Source organism: Frieseomelitta varia, unplaced genomic scaffold (assembly GCF_011392965.1).
Source record: "Frieseomelitta varia isolate USP_RPSP 00005682 unplaced genomic scaffold, Fvar_1.2 scaffold_68, whole genome shotgun sequence".
NCBI lineage: Eukaryota > Metazoa > Arthropoda > Insecta > Hymenoptera > Apidae > Frieseomelitta > Frieseomelitta varia.
Genome location: NW_025110456.1, coordinates 355,871 through 377,702, shown reverse-complemented (window position 1 = coordinate 377,702; position 21,832 = coordinate 355,871). Strand labels below are relative to the sequence as shown.

Sequence of the window (21,832 nt, the reverse complement as noted above, 5' to 3'; positions counted from 1 at the left end):
CGAATTCCCACATATTCACTGTCGTTTTGCTAATGTTTCATAATAGTAACTCACGTAATCTATCTTTGATTCAATTTTCATCCTATTACTCGATAAAGAAACTCGCTCCTTTCGCTTTTAAGTAGAATATTCTATACTATAGAATATGTATAGTATTGCAAAATTTTATTGCAATGTTAATTATTTAATTTATACTGGAATAAGAATTTTTTAAGTACAATGAAAAATTTGAAGAAAATCAATGGTTCGAAAGGATGGGTTTTCTCCGCGTAAAGTATCGATTTCTTCCACGGACAAAACAAGTAATCCATTCTCTTCTCGCCTTACCTGTTACTTCTTGTGGATTGCGTTTGAAAAAAAAAAAGAATGTATTCGTATAGAAAAGATCGGTCGAGGTAAAGACACCAGTCTAAGAATTAGATCTTAAGTAAACAGTGACACAAGCTGAGGCTAATATGATCTATTTTCCTCTTATTTTAGCATGTTAGCATTACAGATCGTAGTTGGTATTATTTATTATTATTTTCATAATTTATGTCTTTTAACGCCAAAAAAAATTATTTTTACATGTACACATACATATATTTCATACAGGATTGGCATGCAAAGAACGTGAGGATATTGCAAAGGAGAAATAAAGAATAATTGTATTGTATTATGCATTAGATAATTCATTTTGCACGTTACAAACAATGTATCAATATAAGAAGAGTATTAATTAAATATATTGGCATTAAAAATTTCGAATTATTGTATTGATGTATAAAAAAATTAAATATAGCGAAAGAAAACAAATTTTAACAAATTTGTTTTTTACCTCAATTCATGGCCGCAACATAATCCTTATAATTAGAATATTTAACATTAATTATAATACTGTATTTTGTATCGTACTGACTAATTTTACTGCAATAGTATTAGTAAATATTAGTTAACGCATTTTGTTAGACTTTCAAATTGCAAATGTAATACATTGGATTTAGAATGTAACTTAAATTTGGAATATTAAAATATTTCAAAATAAAAATTCCAAATCCCAAAAAATTATTAATCGATCGTCGTCGATATTTTTCTTGTGCAATTTTTACTTTCGTAAATTTATTTTTCCATTTTTTTTCGTTTCTATAAACTGATCATCGAGAAAACATCTCTTAATTACACTTAATAATAGTCGATGATTTCTCACAGCTGATTTGTACCTTTATTTCCTAACTTCTAGATCAGTAATGAGCAACCTTTGCTTTATAACAGGTCAAAATTAAAAATCTAATATTCTATGCGAGTTTTATTTTATGCGTATAGAATATTGCGCATTATTAAATACTTAAACACATATTAATAACAAAAATTTTATCTTATACAGAGTGGAATTTGGCATTTCTAACATAGAGGGACATAGAGACATTATAGAAAAAAATATTGTCTTTAATAGAATACTTTAGTTATTTGATGAAACACTAATAAGTAGTTGGAAGATTAGACAGGTTGTTCATCATTGCTCTAAACGTTCGATTGAATTACTTTCACGTCAATGGATCAACATCGGATCGTGAAACGCGAATCTATAAGTATCTACAAAGTGTAGTCAAATAATTATATAATTGTGATTCTTCGTACAATAACAAATTATTTTTTGCAAATCTACTAATAATTTAACAAAATTTAGCACATATATAAAAAGGAACAAACTTTATTCAACTGTTAAGATCAAATTGATATACTAAATCAAATATAAATTGCTTTCCTAATGCCTTGTAACACTACAATATAATGATAAAATGTGATGTTAAAATATTGCATAAATAATGAAAAATAATGAAAAGATCTAATAAAAACGTATTAGTAGACACAAGACGCTTTTAATTCGCCATCGTGCAAAGAATCGCTGTTTGTTATATCACATATCCTCGACCATATCCCTCAGAATCGACAACAAAATAAAAAAAATACAGCAAACGCATATTAAGAAAAAAGAAACATGGTATAACTATCACTCACTATTTATAGGAATCCCTGAATCAATAAAGAGATATTTCTACAACAAACTCTTATTGTTATTTCTTAATCTCACTTCTGTCCGCATATAAATGCTTGACCAGCAAGCCGATTTGATATTGTACTGAATCGTTGATCAACTATCGTTAGCCTGATTCAGTTCCTTGGACTCTGCTTTCCTTATTAAGTTCTCGTTTACGGTTGATCCGTAATTACAATCTATTCCTTTCTCTGTTTCGGTTCGATTGAACGTCTCATCCGAATCTTCATCAAAACCATTGTTTTGATGGACATTTTTCAACTGTGCCCAAGAATTGTCGCGTTCTGCTTCAATTACGAAGATAAATGGGCATTTGTCATCCCTGTCATCGGATTTTAAATCTTGATCATACATGCTGTCTTTGTTGGATTTTTTATTAAAAGCATTCTCGCTGTCTTGCGCAATCGTAGCCGAAGATTCTTCTGTAGAACGATATATCTCTTTGCTAGAATCAATAGAACCGAATATCTTTCCTTGGTTTGGTTTTGAAATCAATTTTGATTGACTCCGGCGGTGAGAAAAGAATATTCCATCTAGTGTCATAAAAGGCATCTCGAAGCAGAGTGTCCAGAGTACAGAGAGAAGTATTGTGAGACACAAGTTGCTGAAGAAGCTACGAAGCTGTAAATTTAATCAATAATTCACTGGTTACGTGAAAATGAGATTACAGAAAATAATTGATGTGATTCTATTTGAACTTGAGATTAATTTCTTCGGTTTTCGAAATATCTTCTACAGTATTTGAAAATTGAATTTGAAATCAATTGATGTTCAATTAAATTCCATTAAAGTTATTTAATAAATATCTGATGAATAAAAAATTAGGAACATATCTATTTTAATACATTTAAAATTATGATAACTTACAATTGACATAGTTGAAATTGTGCCAGCAGTCCGAACTGATCCAGCTTCTAGTAACAAAAATACATAATGGCACAGGTAAGCGCTATAAGTTAACTTACTGAAAGGAACCCAGCCTTTCCAAGACAGGAACTGATTCACGAAACCTTAAATAAAGGAAAAGCACAATTGAGATTGTACAGTTATCCAGTTATATTTGTTACTCTATATCAGAATAGTCAATGTTTGATAATAAATAGGAACAAATGAAATTTGTGCATATTTCTGAGCACCGTATAAATCTTGACCATCATATAATTTATTTTGATACTAAAAATAAATTTACTAAAAATTTATACAATATAAACTTCTTAAATAGATTAAAATTAATACAAAAAAAAATAAAGCTTACCACCATAGCCATGAACGCAACAAAAGATAAGCCAGGATATAGAAAAAGCAAAAATTTGTCTGTGGAATCCTGCGTAAAAACTTGCTTCTAGCTTGTTGTAACGATGATCATCAAAATACATCCAGCGAGGGTATATGAATATGAAAAAACCGGAAACTGCAGCTACCAACCAACCGAACGTTACGTACATCTGAAAAAGATGATTGATTTAATTAGTCAAGGAAGATAAGATTTGGAAGAAAAGACAACGAAATATATTTTCCTCTTATCCTTGAAGAACTATTATTTCGTATGTAGTGATCACTTTCTCTTCATTTCAGCATAATATTCTTCTTTCTCATTTCTAAATGAAGAAAATGGACTACGTGAATTTATAAAAAATTTTAACAAAGTATCATAAACGAGAATAATATTTAAGAAATTAATTAAAGAATAATAGAGGAAATAGTCATTTAAATAATAATATATATATATAATATCTTATTTAATAGATTATTTTATAGATTTCAAATTAAATGAATGTTGTAACATTCATTTTGAATAATATTTAGCGATATTGAATAAATAACATATTATATGTAGGTACTTATACTTACTAAACGAATTTTCAGAACTCTTGATCGATTCTTATATAAAAGATAACCAAGAGCCAGGCCAATAATATAAGAACCGTATCTGCTATAAACCTTTGTGTAAATTTCTATGTAAACATTAGCCAGGTCCGTGTTACTAATAAATAAAAAATCATAAATTAAATTATATGTATTTATTTAACTTTAGTTTTAATTTCAATAAAATTACTTTAGCTCTCATGCTTTATACACGTTTCCGATATTTTTTAACCGCCTCATCGATATCAATCATAGATTATCAATCGATACATTAAATCACATTATGTTAAGAAATGATTATAATACTAAAATAGTAATGAATATTAAACATTCAAAATACGAAATTGTAAAAAAAAGAGCAAAGTGGAATATCTATTTCAAAGTAAAAAGTAGTTACGTATGAAATAAATCAGACGGTACTGTATGACGCGTCGCGACTCATAATAGCATCATGAAAAGAAAAGATAGGGTAAAGATCACGCCAAAACTTAAAAGCACGTAATACTCGTTAAAATAAACAAAAACTGAATGATTTCTATACAGATATTTAATGACTATTTGTCATTATTTTAACAAGTATTATTTATACTGGAATTTTTTTTCTGAATATTCAAAAAAGAAAAAAGAAGGTCATAGGGAAAAAGAAATAAATTTCTACACTTACTCTTTGTAATAGAGCATAGTCCCATTGAGCCCGAGACAAAATGTTATTAAAAATGGAATTAAAATGGAGATGACTAATCCTAACGCGAAAACCAGCCAGAAGAAAATTTCTCTTGTAAACTTGAGCATAGGGTACAAGAAAATCGGTGACAGCCAGACAAGTTGCATATCAGTCGCCAGATACCAAGACTGAGACATGCACTGAAAAGTAGAAATAAAAAATAAATAATTATTGAGCAAGTTACATTTTATTCCTTGTGTATAACGTTTTCTTTTATTGTAAATAATTCGAAATACGAATATTTATTGAGTTATAATGTAAATTGGTCAAATACAATGTGTACTGTATATATTTCATGAACAACCTCTTGTAACTATTTAATTGGTCCATTAAACAATGCACGTAAAATAATTACATCAGTTATTAAACTTTACTTACAATTCTAGGTAAATGGATATAATTATTCAAGTAGAGCAAGTTGAGCCACCAGTTTTCTCGACAATAATCTCTATTGGCACCGACCCATTGGTCCCAATGTGGGCCCGAGCTAACTTTATAAAATAAGGTAGCGTAAAATCCGATCATCATAGCATATGCTGGAGTTAATCTTAAATAACGGTGGACATAAAGCTTGCTGATCACATCAAACTGATCTTGCGAATTCTTTTCACTTTTTATTAAGATTGTATATGCCATTAGAACTCCGCTTATGAGGAAAAATGTATCGGTGATGATATTTCCATTGAGTACGAACATGTTGGCCCAATTTATATGCATCTTAAAAGATAAGAAAGTTTGATTAATTTATAAAAGACTGTATAATTATTTTGTGAATTACGTTTATATAACTAACGTTCACATATTTGTGTATTATGATAACTTGACAATACGGATAAACTGAGTTCTGTCTTTTAATTCAGGTATCAATCTTTACCTGTGAAATTTCGTTCAAATTCATTTTAACGCCAACCACCTCGGTGTAATTAGTATGACCGTAGATAATCCAACAAATACTAATATAGCGCAGTCCATCAAGGCACTTGATTGTATCGCGGTGTCTGTCCGTTTTCAATAAATTTTTTCCATTCGTGTAGATGGAGAACGAAGTCAGAAGAATATATTTCTTATCTGAACAGATATGACAACGTTATTTGTATATAATAAATATAACATAACATAACATAAAATTTGATTTTATTAAATTTTCCATTTTTGTATAAAAAAAAAAAAAAAAAAATACAAGATTAAGGAATATCGGAAATCGTATCGGCAGTTATTAATCAATAAGAGTATACTGATAAAGCTCTTATGCAAGGCAAACAAAGTGTCCTTAACACTGATGCTTATCGTGCGACCAAGAATATTTATCGGTCATACAAGATGTAATATCTCACAATCTGATCTTTTCCTTACTTCTTCTTTGCAATGAGAACGAGATAAAGCGATCGAACGATGGAGTCATAATGAATTTTCATTTACGTAACAGAATGAACAGACCTCACCTTTTCGGTTCAACGTACTCAGATGGCCTTGTTTAGCGATATCGTAACTCGTGCTGGCAATTATGATTACCACGAATATCGCCAGGGTCGATCTGGAATTTGATATGACATGCCATTAACATGTAAGTCGCGGAACGGATATATGTACATAGATTAAAAATTATTTGTACAATTTTTAGCTACAATTATGCTAATTACAATAAAAATAATATGCAAATAATTGTGGCAAATAGTTAGTAATTGTATAGTAATAATACAACTTTCATATAATTTTTGTATTTTTATTATATTAAAACATTACTATATGTTATAGTATAACAACTGTAACAACAATAATAATACGTAAAATAACAACGCTCTAAAAATAGAGACGAAGGTAAAGAACCTCATCATGATAAAAATAAAATCGAAATGCCTCGGTAAATGAAAAAGAAATGTAACTTTGAATCACAATAAAAGAAATGAAATTCGTATTTGAGAAACTATGCAAAAAAGAAAAAAGGAATTGTGAATTTCTATAGTTTTAAGAAGTCAAACTTTAATTCAGATTTATATTTCAGCAAAGATTATTGAATTCTCTTGATTATCCCAGCTCAATCTAAATGTTACGACACTTTAACGTAACAGAGATTAAATTTTAATTGAGAAGTTTGCCATGCAATGCACGTGTTCAGCCTCGAAGCAATGAGCAAACAACGACACCACCATGGTCTTGCATTACTGCAGAAACCACCGCGTATTGGAACACAATAATATGCGCAGATCTAACTACTCACATGTAAATCCAATCAGTTACGTCGAAAACCGACTGATCTGTTTCTGCGGTGCGACACGATACGTTTATCACCATGTCCACGCGATCCTCCACCTTCAGAGGGTCGAGGCCAAGCTCGATCGCCTCCTGAATATCTGTAATATTACAACTTGATGGAACGCACCACATCCACTCGTAGTTTACTGACCGTCCTGATTTCCATTTCGTGTATCCCTACATCAAACGAATATATCATTCAAGTTAATTCTGGTTAATTCGATTATTTGGATAAAGAAACGTTTAGTTACTTTTGTATATAATTTAAGTTATTTCTACATTGTATAACGTGGGGCAAGAAGAGAAGTTTAGAAAATTGTATAAAGCTGTATAAGAAGTGACAGTGATCTGATTCTTTCTAAAAGATTTTCAATTTTGAAATCGTAATCGTCAAAATTAAAAGTATATTAGTTAAGTTAATAAATGATATGAAATACAAAAGCCTGTAGTTCGTGATTAAACGAAAATTTGGATCAGTTTGACAAACATTGATATCAATACTTTCAACTTGAAAATCGATATGATCGATGCGATAGATGGTAAATGGTTTGATAACGATTAATAAGATCGAATAATGATAATGCGTTTGAGCAATGACCGATAAGCTACTAAATATATGTAAGTTTAAGTGTGTTATCGTGGTAAAAAATACAATCTATTTAGCATTATTTTTTAAAGCTTACTTAGTTTAGAATTTGTGAAATTCATTTGAAACCTTTAATTAACTAGATGACCACTACATGTATTATTCTTTCTAGAAGCTTAAGTGTCAAATAAATAGGCACAGAAGTCAATATTTCAATTGCCTGAATAAAAAGACTTTTATAATATTATAATATAATATCTTATCTTTTATAATATAATATCTCTATTAATGGCAGCTCGTGCAACAACCTTAATTTTTCTTCTTATGTAAATATATTTATTAATTTATTTATATTTGCTTGCAACATCTAATTTTATCATCAACGATGCCATAGAATTCTTTTATTTTGTATAAAAATTAATAAAAATCCACTGTATTGGCAATGTATATGTATATTTCCAAAGTTACAGCATCTCCATGGTTTCAAGCAACGAGATGCTACTGATCTCTATAATAGAAGGGATTGGGATCTATGGGATCTATTTAGAATCTCTAGGCATAATAACTTTTTCTACTAATCAAATCAAACAACTTTTATATGAAAAATTTATTCACAATTTTTAATGGCTTGAAAATAGAACAACAAATCTTTCTTTTCTGGTTAATTTAAGAAACTAAAATTTTTCTGTAGTTATTGACTTTATCGTTCTCAAAGATTGATTCCTATATTTATTGTAATAAATTGTAGAGGGCGTAAGAAACACTTTTTTTTTCGAGGTCGGTATTTCAGAACACGTGATATACCTATGATGTAAAGCTTTAAAAAAAATGTTAAATCTTCAATTTAATTTTACTCTAATAAATAAAAATTAAATTAATTTTTCATATATTAATGTGTAGTATATTAATTAGCACCGTAACATTACAATATTAATTATTAATTATATGTTAATAAATTATTAGCTTATTAATTATTAATATAAGTATTTCAATAGAAATTAATCATTATATTAATTAATCATATATTAATAACCAAAGGTATACTTTTCTTTTTAAATATATTTTTAACTTATTGAAATAATTAATATGAATGACATAAATTTGGTATATTTTGAAAAAAATTGATTACAAAAACATTCTATTTTAAATACATATTTTTTTCTCGACAAATATTTATGTAATATATTTATATAAATACCTTATTTTATATATAAAATATTTTTTACCAATAAATAAATATATTCAATATTCTTCCTTTAGAGGCAAAGTTCATTAAAAGAAATCTCAATATGTTTCATGTTACTGGGAATATTGCATAACATTTTTCGATGTTATTTAAGAAATGTGACGTAATTGCGAAACCTTGGTCAGCTGGTTAAGCAAGTGTACAATAAATTTCGACTGTTTCAGTTAATCTTTGACAGAAAAAAAATTACTACTCCTATAATTTCGGTTTAAGAATATTCCTTTAATTATTATGAAAAGGTCAGTGGCTTCATTTTTTGTTAATTATATTAGATACCGCAAAAGGCTAATGTAGTCTTCGATTCTTTTTTTTCTGTTAAATAAAAATTTCATTATTTATTCAAAATTCACTTAGTTCTTCACATTTAATTCAACTTTTGTTAGTGATTTATTGTCTTCATTTTAATTGTTTCGTTTCAATCATTTTTGTATCTATCACAGATACGATTATTACATTTTCTGCTATATTTCCTCAAATATAAAATTTTACAAATTTTTAACTTCTTAACTTCATTTAACATTGTTAATTATGTATTAAGTATTAGTATTAATTATTGAAAACTGTACAATATATAGCCCGACTGCATAGATTTTCTGTTGATACCAAGTTTATTATGAATTACAATTACAAATTACTAACTGAAATTCTAGAAATGCTAGCTTATTATTAATGAAAAGAAAAGTCACACGAATTTTTTCATGTACCTAATATATGAAATTTTTTTCATGTAGTTCAACTTAACTTAAAAAAGAAAACGTTAATTATATTTTTAAATGAAAATTAATCGAAAGCTATTGGCTTGATTGGAGTTTACTCACCGAAGCGATGGCTACATTCAAAAGCAGATCACCTATATCAGGTTGGCGTGGTTTACCGTTGTCCTTCGCGATTTCGAAATTCACCGTGGCACTACAGGCCTTCCCGGTGAATCCGTGTCCGCTTTTCACTTGCAGACACTCGTCATAATTGCCTAATTGTTGGTAATTGCCCGTGATTACACCCGATGGAATTTTCACGGACGCGTCGTACACTAGAATTCAAAGAGAGGTCTTTGCACTTTTCTCTGTAACCTTTTCTCGTTTCAATTTTTCTTTCTCTACTTGTGTTCTTCATGTGTCATTGATAGAATATTTATGCAAACTTATAGAATCAAACTTAAGCAGAAAAACTGCAAATTTTTCATAAATGCGTCTTTCATAAACACATAAATATTCATTGTCTATTCCTTTGAAAGAACAATCAGGGAATGGTGTTTCAACAAAATATTTTATGATTTTTGGTAGCATTGATCTCTTTCAAACTTACGTCTTTACCTAAACATTTGAAATAACAAATTAATGAAAAGCAATGATATATAAATTTAATTGATTAATATTCAATATAAATTTCAAATAAAGAAAGTGCAAAATTATTTTGTAAAACATCATAAAAAGATTTATCACCTTTCATTGAATCCTTTGGATAATTTCTTTTATGTTTCTGCTCTTTCACGATATAATTTTCAAGAGTTTGTACATGTTGATACATTATTCAAACTTAATTAGAACTTAATTTAGTTTGAATAATGTTAATTTTTGATATTTATTTTGAAGTTGGTAAATAGAACAAGGATTTATATTTGTCATAAAGGTATACACAATATATTTAATATTAAACATTTCAATCCATTTGAAATTCCTTTGTTAAATCTTATTACTTTAATTTTATTTAAATTCCGTTGATAATTATACACAATGTATAAATCATGAATCGATTTCTCGATTAGTGTTATCGAACGATATATTTTAATTGTCATACGATATGAAGTTGTATCAAACAGTTACATCATATGAATTCAAACTGAAGAGGCATACATAATGCGTTGTAAACTATGCATCATAATACATAGAGTGAATAACCTTAATTATAACTGAAAGAATACATCGTGTTATGTACTGCGATACACCTGTATGAAGATATGCTTCTTCTTGTCTACGATGAGTGACATTTCGTGTAAGTACGATTTTCCTTTTTACGCATAACTGCTCGTAACAAAGACGTTTATTTATTTATTTTTTTGTATTATTGTCAGGTACAACTCCTTGTTACACATTTTTTTTTTTTATGTACGTGCTTTGAAATCAATAACTGATCAGCTAGAAATCAATTTTATTATAAAAGCACACTTTTACATGAATATTTGTAATTTCTTTTATAATTACAATAATAGATTTAATCCTCAAAATAATATCATTTATTAAAAAGATTAAAGAAAAACGAAAGGTAATTTCTACACTATATTATTTATTACTATATTATACTATTTTTTAAAACATTCTATCCTTTTATTTTCAGACTATCTAGCTAACTTTTCTTTTCTAATGCATGAGGCGGTTTAGGAATGATTATAATAATAAACTTAATATTGATACCTCTCCTACACGGAAATGCGATAGCTGAGAGAGACACGGATCAGTACGGGTAACGCGTAAATTGCGAAACAGGTCGACCGATAAGGGATAAAAGCAGGAAAAAGTGATGATGCGATATAACGGATTTTTCATTAACGCTTGATAGCGAGGACACGCCGATCACTCGCAAACAACCGCCTTGCAAACGGGTGGGAAACGAGTTAAATGATTCTACAATATCATCTATCTAAACAAAGTGCATCGATGTACACAACAAGCGATCGTAACGTGTAAACACACTGTGTTACATAAACTAACGAGCACAGAGGCATTGCGCAAAATTCTAATCGCGAAACCTTTTGTCTTTTTTTTTTTTTTCATGAGAAAATCGAACCATTCAGAGAGGAATGGTTCATCTCTAAACTAGTTTATCGTTGCAACGCATCGATACAAAAAATGTTAGAGGTTTGTTGTTACACGAGTCATTCAACTCTGATTTTAATTGCTATTGAAGAGCTCATTCAAAAACGGGGCTTTTTGCATTAACTTCTTTTTTTTTTTTTTACTTTTTACAGATAAGCAGTAATCAGAAGTGAACGAGATAATGATATCTATTATACGTTCCGATTTATTGTCGATTGAAAATTAAATGGTTCTGTGAAGACCCTTGTAGAACTTTATCAAAGTTCTACAACTTCATAATTTAATTATACAGTTCCTCTATAACATAGTTATGATAGAAGAATTGTGCAAAATGATGAAGATTTTATTTCGTAGAATAGGAAATTTATTCAGCGAAGTGTCTTTTCGTTTTTCTAAAAAATGATAACTCCATTTCAATTGACTGAATTTGATTTAGAATAACTTTTAAATAGACCTATAGAATAATCTCTTCTTAAAAATTTCACTTATTATTCACGTACATTTATTTAGCTATATAATATTTTCATGTAACTATACATATCATAACAATTACATTTTTGTAATTATTTAAAAGACGATTTAATTGACGATTTTTCATGACGATGCTAGGCAACCAGAAAATACTTTCGTAGATTTATCACAGTCGGATATCTTCTACCTTTCGCAGAACCTTGAAATCATTCATTCAACGAATTCTATCGGTAACTTTCAACACCGAAAGCCTTGGGGGATCATTGCAATTTTATTGTTTGCAAGTTTTTTTTTCTTCTTTTTTAGGAAGAATATTTTTGGCAAAAAATTTATCTTGTAAGAGCATAGGGATTGACAAAAAGATTAGGTGAAGTCTTATCTTATCTTATTAAAGATACTACAGAAATAAGAAATTTTGATTTGAAACAAAAAAATTCTAACGTATTGAAGTGAGAAATTTGAAGTTTGCAACTTGGTATAAAATATTTGATATAAGATATACTAGTATAAGATATTTTAAACGATTAATTATATAAAACTAATAAAATGTATTTATGTTTATGTCTATATATGAAAGAATTTTTACACGAGTAAAATAAGTACTAATAATAACTGTAACAAATGTTCAATTTTTCAAACATTTTTTGGTCCTTTTAGAAATTTTTTTCATTGAACAAGTGACAATAAAAAGAAACACATTCTCATTTGTAGCTTTAGCTTTTAAATTTTTTTTAGAAGTAGCAAGGATTAATCTCGGCAATTGGCTTGTTATTTAAACGCGCATTTGCAATGAATGAGCATTCTAAGGTCATAAGTTCATTTGCTTCCCCATCGATATCTTCATGGATGACGGCTGAGTCATATTCGCAGTATCGCTGCAAGAAGTATTCTTTTTTTTTTAAAGCGATTCCCAAGAAAAATATCCTAGATAATCATAATCACAAAACTAGCATCTGACGGATCCTTTTAATTTTTTCTTCGACATACCACTGCAAGTATATATACAAATATGCCAATTAGTTTTATAAATACCAAATTTACTGTATTGACATATAATGCATAATTCTCTCTCCTTCGTTGGAAAATAAACCTCTCCGATAGAAACTCGAAGAAATTATGATCTTAAAAAATACGTAAGAACAACTAAAGGAGTTTGGTTTAAAAATTTGAAAGAATTTAGCTCTCACGCTTTTATATCTTTGATATATGTTATCTGAGAAAGATAAGTTAATTTGTCGCTAGAACTTTCAATTTCTTTATTTATGAAATCCTGATTTTTAACGTGCATTTTTATTTCTGTTAAAAATTAAATATATCCTATCTATATATATTTGCAAAAGTTAGAATTGACTTAATCATCGATTCTACGAATCGAATATTACAGCCAATAATGTTTTTGCGAAAGAGCTCGCAAAAAAGTTGAAGACCAAGTTTCACGCATCATCAATCATATATTTCAAGCCTGATCAAATATAATTTATATACTTTTTCTTTCAAAATTTTGAGCATCAACAAATGATAATATACCGAAATAACAAATGGATGAATACCGATGCCATCAATCTCCAGATTATAATTTAGAATTATTTATAATCAATCAATATAAATAAAATTATTGAAAAAAATTTTTCTTTGAATACTAGGTAAGTTCTTTTCCTTAAAAAAAAAGAGTACAATGGAATAAAGTCATAGCACTGCGCTGTAATAACATTAGAACGTGGCGATAGTCGTATCAGAATTATTGAAATAGTACGTCGAACCGATAGTCGTTTAGTAGTAGTGCCACTAATGGATAAGAATTACGCGGAAGATTTATTAAAATTTCACAGACTCTGCAACTGGATAACAGTAATCAGCGAAACTTGCGTCAAGACGATGGTTATTTGGCTGTCATATTCTAAACAGATAACGTTAGACTCAATGAAATGCACGCCTAAACGATGTCTTTTTGTTTACGACACTATGAACAGATGGTACGTATAAAATTAAAATCACAAAACTGTTACAATAAGATCTTCCTTAGAAGCGATCAACAGCACAATTAAATAGAATTTATACTGAAAACACACATGTTGTATTTTAAATATATCGTTTTAAAAATTATTGCGGATTTTTATGCATTTGTGATAAATTGAAACATGCAAAAATATACCAAATATCTAAAGTAGAGTATTTGTTATAATATATACTAAATAAATTAAATGTCTCTTACGTTCTTTTTTTGCAACTATATATTTATAAAAATTCAGAAATGCATAAAAATCCATAATCTATTTGACCTAATATCATAATTAATAAAAAACGTATTAAAACAAAAATTTTTTTATTATAGTATCACTACGGATAGCAATATAAAAATCGTTAAATGACGCTGCAAGATGTTTTTTTGATTGTGACATCGCAAACGATAATCTCAAAATTGGCAAACCATTTCATACGAGACGTTAAAACGTTACGCAGAAGCCACTTCGTTAAGATTAAAATCGATAAAAATGAAATATGTAATAAATAAAACTCAATACTCTCACTCACGTATGGATATCATGAATATCGTGTGAGAGAAGTCTAAGAACGCATCGGAAGGAGGAAAGATCGATCGATCATTGGTCAGCGAACAAAAAGACCGGCTCTGATACACAAGGACGGTCATCGGCACAGACGTTATTCCTCAGTGACCCAGTTTATGTTGGTTTCATGACGCACATCCCGATTCATCGACGTTCTTTTTTCTTTTTCCTCATTCAATTCCCTTTTTTTCACCCCTTACATTTCCTTCTACGAGTCCTTGATAGTTCACTAGCATTTTGCTAGATGACGTCAATAGCAGCTATGATTTCTGCGTAAATTTAAGCAGAAGTTAATGCCACTGAATGTCTTAACAGATTCACTGATAATTTATTACTCACAGATACTCACATTTACTATTACAGATTCACCACTAATTTATTTTTACTTGGTAAGGATTCGAAGAGAAGTTAATATTGTTTGTTATTACTATCAATCCAATACTATGTGTAACGGCCATTGATGATAAAGAAAAAGAATTCTAGGAAAAAGAATTTTTCGAAAGTTCTGAAGAGTATTCAAAATACATAGTTTGTTGCAAAGATAAATACAAGGTCGCCAAATGCAAAAACACAGAGATACCGTGTGACGTAGTTTAATCCTAAATACCGCGTGCATTTTCTTCGTTCAGATCGAGGTTCTTGTTGGAAAAACAAGAGTATGTTGTCATCTGTTACGTGAACTAATAATAACTACATATTATTGACAACATTGTGCGATCTTTGTTAGGTTTGTTGCTGGTTGCATTGTGTCATTTAACATAATGAAGTTGAAAATTTTTTTTATTTCGAGATTAATTATGAAATTCTACGAAAATTAAGTATATAATATAATAAATTAGCTATTCAATACTGGAAAATTATAATATGAAAACCTAAACCTTAGAAACCTAGATAGGTATAAAAGACTTTAAAAGATTTTAAAGCAACCTAGATGAAAGATAACTAAGCTATTAAAAGTAAATGATTATGTTCTTAAAAACTTTCTAAGCATATATTCATATTATTAAAAATCAAGATCATAGATAATTTTGCATTAGAAAATCCAGATAATGAGTAACTATCACTAAAAAATATGATAAAAAATATTATAGAAAATCCAAATGACACATTTATTTTGATAATCTAAAATTCTAATATTAAATATATGTAATTAATCCAAAATTTCAGTCTGTATATTAAAAAATTATGTGAAGTATTTATTAGAAGAAACGAAAGATTTCATTATATACTAAAGAATCAAAGAAGTCATTTCTTGTTGAAAAAAATAATCTCTTCGTGCAGTTATTAATTGGAGCTCTACAAGTTTTATCAAAGAATCCTCTCAGGTGAATTTATCAATATATAATTTTTACATTTCCAAGAAATATCCCATTAAAACATATGTCATGGACATACAAGGTTATCTTGCAGTTCTTCCGGTCGACTTCGAGAAGCAGTCACTTGAACGCAAAAATAAAGATACTTGCGAAGATTTACAAATGAACGCGCAACGTTATGACGTAATCATAATCGCAACGGATTTACCATCTTTTTTTCTTTTTTGCTCCCGCTTCGCATCAATATCAATATTGCATCATCGAACTCTCAAATGCCAGACATCCATCACTAACATGCGCATTATTCAAGGACCAAGATTTATTAATCACCAAGATGTCGCAGCAACGCGATAAATTATTTATTTACTTCGTTAAACTTTAATTTCCTGGAAGTGATGGTTAATATCATTAGTGAAATAACTCGGAAGTTAGAAGTTATTATTAATAAATAAACAAGTTGTTACAAAACAATGGATTTAGTAATAATAAGTTATCTGCAAGTTATTTGATCATCTTATCTTTATTCAAAGATAAAGTTTTACAAAAGAAATTACTAATTTACAACTTGTCAATTCACTAATATCATTAATTAATAAGTATGTAATTGTGCAAGGAGTGCATATGCAAAAATTCGAAATAAGAAAGCTAAAACTGAAATCTATTAATCAAGTTCTTATGTGCTAAATCAAATTTATTTGAAAGTTCTTTATGTAATTGTAATTGTAAGGATTGAATGTTGCAGAAATGAAATCAAAAGGAGAAACCTAACTGAATGATGACCAAAAAGAGGAATCTGATCAAAAAAGAAATTTATCGAAAAAAGTAATTACATGGAAGTACTTTTGTACAAACGAGGAAATATATAACAAATATCAGTGCAATACATTATGCAATTATTGCGTTCTTTCGTATACATTATCATCTAAGCAAATTTCTAGTTTATCTTTGTATTAATGGTTTTACGGGTCAGCGGACTGCAACGTAATTAACTGCTGCTTCCAGTGCATGAAAAGAAGATGAATCAATATAATTTTTTCATTATACAATGCTTTGTTTTAGTTCCCCGACGTACTTCTCTTATATCGTATTAATTGCGACAATTACGATTAAAACACTATTACGTTTATTTTACATTTATGTTACTAGCTGAATTAATAATGATCGATATACTTCGTGTACAGACCATTTACAAGAAAAAAAATTTGGCACTTCTACGAAAGGTATGAACAATGGAAGAAATATGATAACCATCAACATTGGCCCTGAGGAACACGAAGAAATGATTAAAATTGCTGTCGAAAAGTTGAGTTTCTTTCTTTATATGAATTATATAATTCAACAATGACTTTATATAGTGCCACTTATATGGTGCCATTTATTGTAACGTTGCAGAGATTATATGCCTACCCTATGTCTACTCGTCTCAGCTGAAGGTCAAGTTCAAATGTTTCACAGACATTATCATGAGAACTATCGTTAGATTATTCTACGAAGTTTAATAATTTTCCATAGTTCATAACATATACCTGAACGCTCTTGAACAATTACTAACTAATTTACTAACTAATAATATATATTAGTGACTGGACAAATTACAAAGTTGTAAGTCATAGATTTCTTTTTCACGAATTTTACAATTAACATCAAATATTAATTTTATTTTAATTCAATCGTATAAAAATACCTCGTTCAAATTTTATTTCAAATAGGAATAACGATTGTGCGCCAAATTTGAAAATACAATTGGTGACATATTGGCGATACACCTAATTTGAATGGACACATTGATGGCTGTATTTTAAATGATATTTTTAGATTGAGGGAGTTCCCAAATTCGAAATGTCGAAACGGTGTCACTCATTAGCTTGGATTCCTTTCACTTGGTTTCTTTCTTAAAATATCAATAAGATATTCATCATGTGTGGGTTGGTAAAAGAAGTACTTGGATATATTTGACTGTCAAATTTTTCTACTGAATAATATACGTCGTGGATGAACAATTTATTGCATTTTGATTACAACATGAAATAATTTCACGAATGAATTTTAAAGAAAAAGAAAAAGAAAAAACAAAAAGAGAAGGAGAGCCATCTTGATCCAGTTTCTCGATCTCCCTTCGAATCATTCGATATTTAAAGGAGATCAAAAATTAGCCATGATACTTGCAGGTGTGTAAGTATATAATATATACTAATATATACTAAAAGTTGCTGTTTATACCTTTATAAAACCATGTAATTATAATTACTATATATGATCTTTTTATCAAACAGTGTTATCAATTGCTAAATTACAGTACTAAATAAAATCATGGTACTAAAGAATAGAAGGATTTTCTTTCATTTTCATCGAGTAAACAAATGACAATACTAGTTGAAAAACAGCAAAATTACTTAGTATTGTTTAGCTTTATATTATTTACTTAGTTTATTCATCAGTAAGTTTACTTATGGTAGTTTATGAATGAATGATGAATAATTGTCATTTCCTTCCCAAAATAAAGATGGATGAATACGACAAATGTTCTATAGCAATTTTTATCAGTTGCTTTCTATTTCAAAGACCTTTGGAGAAAGGGTCATTCAACTGTACAAAACCAAAGCAATTTATCAAATTGACTTATAACCGAAAATTATACATGCGTCCTAAAAACATTCCCAATATTGCTGCAGCGTATGTGTACCCCGATAGCGATGCAAAGAAACGATTAAGTCACAATTGCTTCTAATTTAATTGAACAAAATTTTTACTGTAATTAAAGATTTAAAAAGGATATAGAGAAAATTGGAAATTCGTGAAAATAAATAATAGATCAGAAATAAATAATAGTAAGGCCAAAGAGTTTTTACCAAAAGCTAAAGACGATAGCCTTAATAAGATATCTAATAAGATATTAATCCTGAATGCAATGTAAGTGTTCGAAATATATTTAAAATATAAAAGTTTCAAATTTTATAATGTTATAAAATCGCAATGACTATAATAAGGTATTTATGCGGACTAACGCTGAACTAACGGAAAGCATCGAATGCATGCGCGCATAGGAGAATATCCTGCGCCTGCGTTTTACCCTTACAGAATACCTACTTTAATCTCTTTCGTAGCGATTTTGACGCTCTAAGTAGATTCCTTCGTAGCGATTTTGACGCTCTAAGAATAATTAAATTCGTCATCATTGACAAATGAAAACCATATAATATAATGTAATAATATGTATAATATAAAATGTATAAAAAAATGTAACAATATGTGTGTACATTTAGAGTAAGTATTTTAACTATGTATGTACTTATTACCGATCTTATTAATCTATGTATGTATTTATTACCGGTCTTATTAATCTACTATTGATAGATGTCGAACTATTACTATTGATATATGAATTGACTGTTCCAGCATTATTTTAGATAATCATTATCTTGGTAAACTGAGATATTGATGAGAGCAGTTCCTTTTTATAACAAAAAAATTTATGAAAGTATTTGGTCAGAAAGACTGAGATCTACAATAACTGATTATATATTGTTTCTATTTTCCCCGAAAATATTCATATATTTTTATCTCATAAGCTAAGATCACAGAATAAATTTTCTTTTAGATAAAAAAGCTGATCTAAAAGTTGTTATACTTAATATCAGAACGCTTCTCCAATTTCAATTCATGTATTATGACGAGATATTTTACATTTAATATTATAATCTACATTTATATATTATAAACTATGTAAAATTGCAGTGAGTATGGCGCATAAAAAGTGGCAAATATAGGATATCAAAAACTTCTCGATATTAGAAAATCTTTATAAATTTATAATTTTCTAATATGAATAATGCGAATAAAACGAGTCAAAATAGAAAAAAAAAGAATCACTCTAAAAAAAACTGAACTTACTCTGCAGAGCCCACGGCGCATACTGGTCGAGCCCCTTCAAGTAAATAGCGCTATCCCTGAGGCACTCTTCTGATGCTTCATCATAAGGTGCGAAGGGTTTCGAGAGGAAATCCAGCAGTATTGTTTCCGGTTTATCAATAGCTACCGTCAACTCACCGAATCCGATCGACAACAATAACAGAAACCAGAAACCAACGAACGAGGTAGAGGAATTGAGCTTATCGATTTTATGAAATAGAAAATCACCGATGAGCCGCATGATGACGAATGATTAAGCACACGTGTCTTTTCGGCCGAAGCATGTGGCGTGCGCGATCACGTGTCTACTACTGGCCTAGGTGTACACGCGTAAAAGGAACGTAAGAGACGTTAAAACGTGAACTGTACGTTCTGTCAATCGCTGGTGCATTTATATATTGCTCGAGACGCTGGCACGATGATGGGGGTAAGAGCAAACGACTTGACGATGGGCACCTCTTATCGATGCGACCGGAGGATTACGCACGCGAGTAATCTGTCTCTCTTCCAAGGAGTGTGTACCATCCAAAGCGAAAGAGAGAGAGAGTGAAAGAAAAGTAGGAGCGCGTCGACACTGGTGGTAGGAATTCGACGAGTCGATCAGAAAGATCGAACGGAGAATTGAAAGAAGACTTCTTATTCGGGAGACTTAAGACAAGAAATTTTTTTCTTCTCCCTTTTTTTTTAATTTGTATTCACTCGGTTATGACGCGAATAAATATAGTAAGTTTACTGTACAACTTCGTTAATTCAAATGAAATAGAGCGATTGCTCTATTTCATTTGAATTGATCTGTCTACAATCGTATTGGCGTAACATCAATTTAGCTTGTATAAATCCACGTACATGTTTGTGAATGTTTGCGAATGATCCAGAAAAGACAAATTATTCTTAAGAAGGAAAAAAATTATTCAGAGATTTCGTTACGTTTGCCAATAATTCTTCTTCTTTATGCTATCAATAAAATGCAGTTTAATACTGATATAATTAAAATTTTTCCTCGCAGTTGTCTTTTTCCCAATTTCTAAAAAAAAAGAGTCAAATTTAACTTGAAGATTTATGAGGTAAATTTATTCTTTCCAGAAAAAAAAAACGAAAAATGATAAACTTGTGAGATAGCATGATAAATAGCACAATAAGATAACTCGATATCGTAAGGGCAGCATCTTAATCTCGATTAATTTATAATTGTAAAAAAAATTTAGATTGATTAGTAATAATTAGACTATGGTTGACAGATCATATGAATTTTCTTGAATTTGTAATACATTTGTAATTTGTCAGATGGGATTATAATCGCGTGGAAAGTAACTACATACGTAAGGGACACTGTATTTTCAAGAATATATTCTAAAATTATATTTTAGTCACTCTATTTGTTGAATCTTTAGTTGTAAACGTTTAATGAGAAGAAAGATTTAAGAATTGATCAAACATGGTTCAGCAAGCTCAGTTGTACTGACTCAGTTATTCAAGAAGCATCAACGGAACCACAAAGTGGCTATAACCCAATGACAAGGGCAAGTAGGTCGTACATTTATGAACCTTTTTTATCATTTCTTTTTAATATCGAATGCTTCCTTAATGTGAGCTCGGAGTAATGAAAGAATATCCCCTTAATTATATATTTTACATATAAAAACGTATGGAATTTGATGGTAATGCTTTTATCGCTGCTTTCTGACCATCGGTACCTAAGCTGTATCGATTTTCTTAAATTATTTTCGATAATTATACCACAGGTATTTCATAACTAGAATGCGAATTTTTATGCATTTTCATTTTTAAAAAATGCAAAGTACACAGTACTCATTATAATATTTAGCAAATGAAACAAAGTGACTCTGCCTAAGTTCTATTTTTTTTATTATTGTAAAAATGTGAATTTATATAAATATCCGTAGCCTACTCATAAAGATTAAACATTCTGGAACTTTTTGTATAATAATTTATTAATTAATCAAGAGGTTACAAATTGTAAGTTATAAACTTCTTATAAACTTTACAATTTTACCTCACATTGAATAATAAAGTGACTGTAAAATT

At 29.2% G+C, this 21,832-nt stretch overlaps 1 protein-coding gene and 1 long non-coding RNA gene across 4 annotated transcripts; one reads left to right on the top strand and one right to left on the bottom strand.

Annotated features, from left to right (window-relative positions):
• Positions 1-653: 653 nt before the first annotated feature.
• On the bottom strand, positions 654-20,167 carry LOC122535152 (O-acyltransferase like protein-like). Of its 3 annotated transcripts, none has more exons than XM_043666410.1 (12): positions 19,769-19,830; positions 14,527-14,830; positions 9,529-9,740; positions 6,844-7,055; positions 6,068-6,159; positions 5,500-5,693; positions 5,004-5,342; positions 4,566-4,765; positions 3,887-4,019; positions 3,291-3,480; positions 2,903-3,045; positions 654-2,656 (listed from the first exon to the last, which is right to left on the bottom strand). In XM_043666410.1, exons 2-12 carry the CDS (start codon positions 14,642-14,644, stop codon positions 2,132-2,134), a joined length of 2,358 nt encoding a protein of 785 aa, XP_043522345.1. In that variant the 5' UTR covers positions 14,645-14,830; positions 19,769-19,830; the 3' UTR covers positions 654-2,131. The 3 variants fall into 3 exon arrangements, with proteins under 3 accessions (XP_043522345.1, XP_043522344.1, XP_043522343.1); XM_043666409.1 differs by lacking the exon at positions 19,769-19,830 and adding an exon at positions 14,911-15,304; XM_043666408.1 differs by lacking the exon at positions 14,527-14,830 and having other exon boundaries at positions 19,769-20,167.
• On the top strand, positions 16,429-17,862 carry LOC122535153. Its single transcript, XR_006308108.1, has 3 exons — positions 16,429-17,179; positions 17,270-17,479; positions 17,587-17,862. It is a non-coding gene; the product is annotated as an uncharacterized LOC122535153 (long non-coding RNA).
• Positions 20,168-21,832: the final 1,665 nt, after the last annotated feature.

Excerpts from the sequence above, each read along its gene's own strand:
- LOC122535152 (XM_043666408.1), bottom strand. The coding sequence starts at position 20,027 with ATGCGGCTCATCGGTGATTTTCTATTTCATAAAATCGATAAGCTCAAT. Across the intron at positions 7,056-9,528 it reads TGAATGTAGCCATCGCTTCG|GGATACACGAAATGGAAATC; the intron begins GTGAGTAAACTC and ends CGTTTGATGTAG. Across the intron at positions 6,160-6,843 it reads GTAACTGATTGGATTTACAT|ATCGACCCTGGCGATATTCG; the intron begins GTGAGTAGTTAG and ends ATCAAATTCCAG.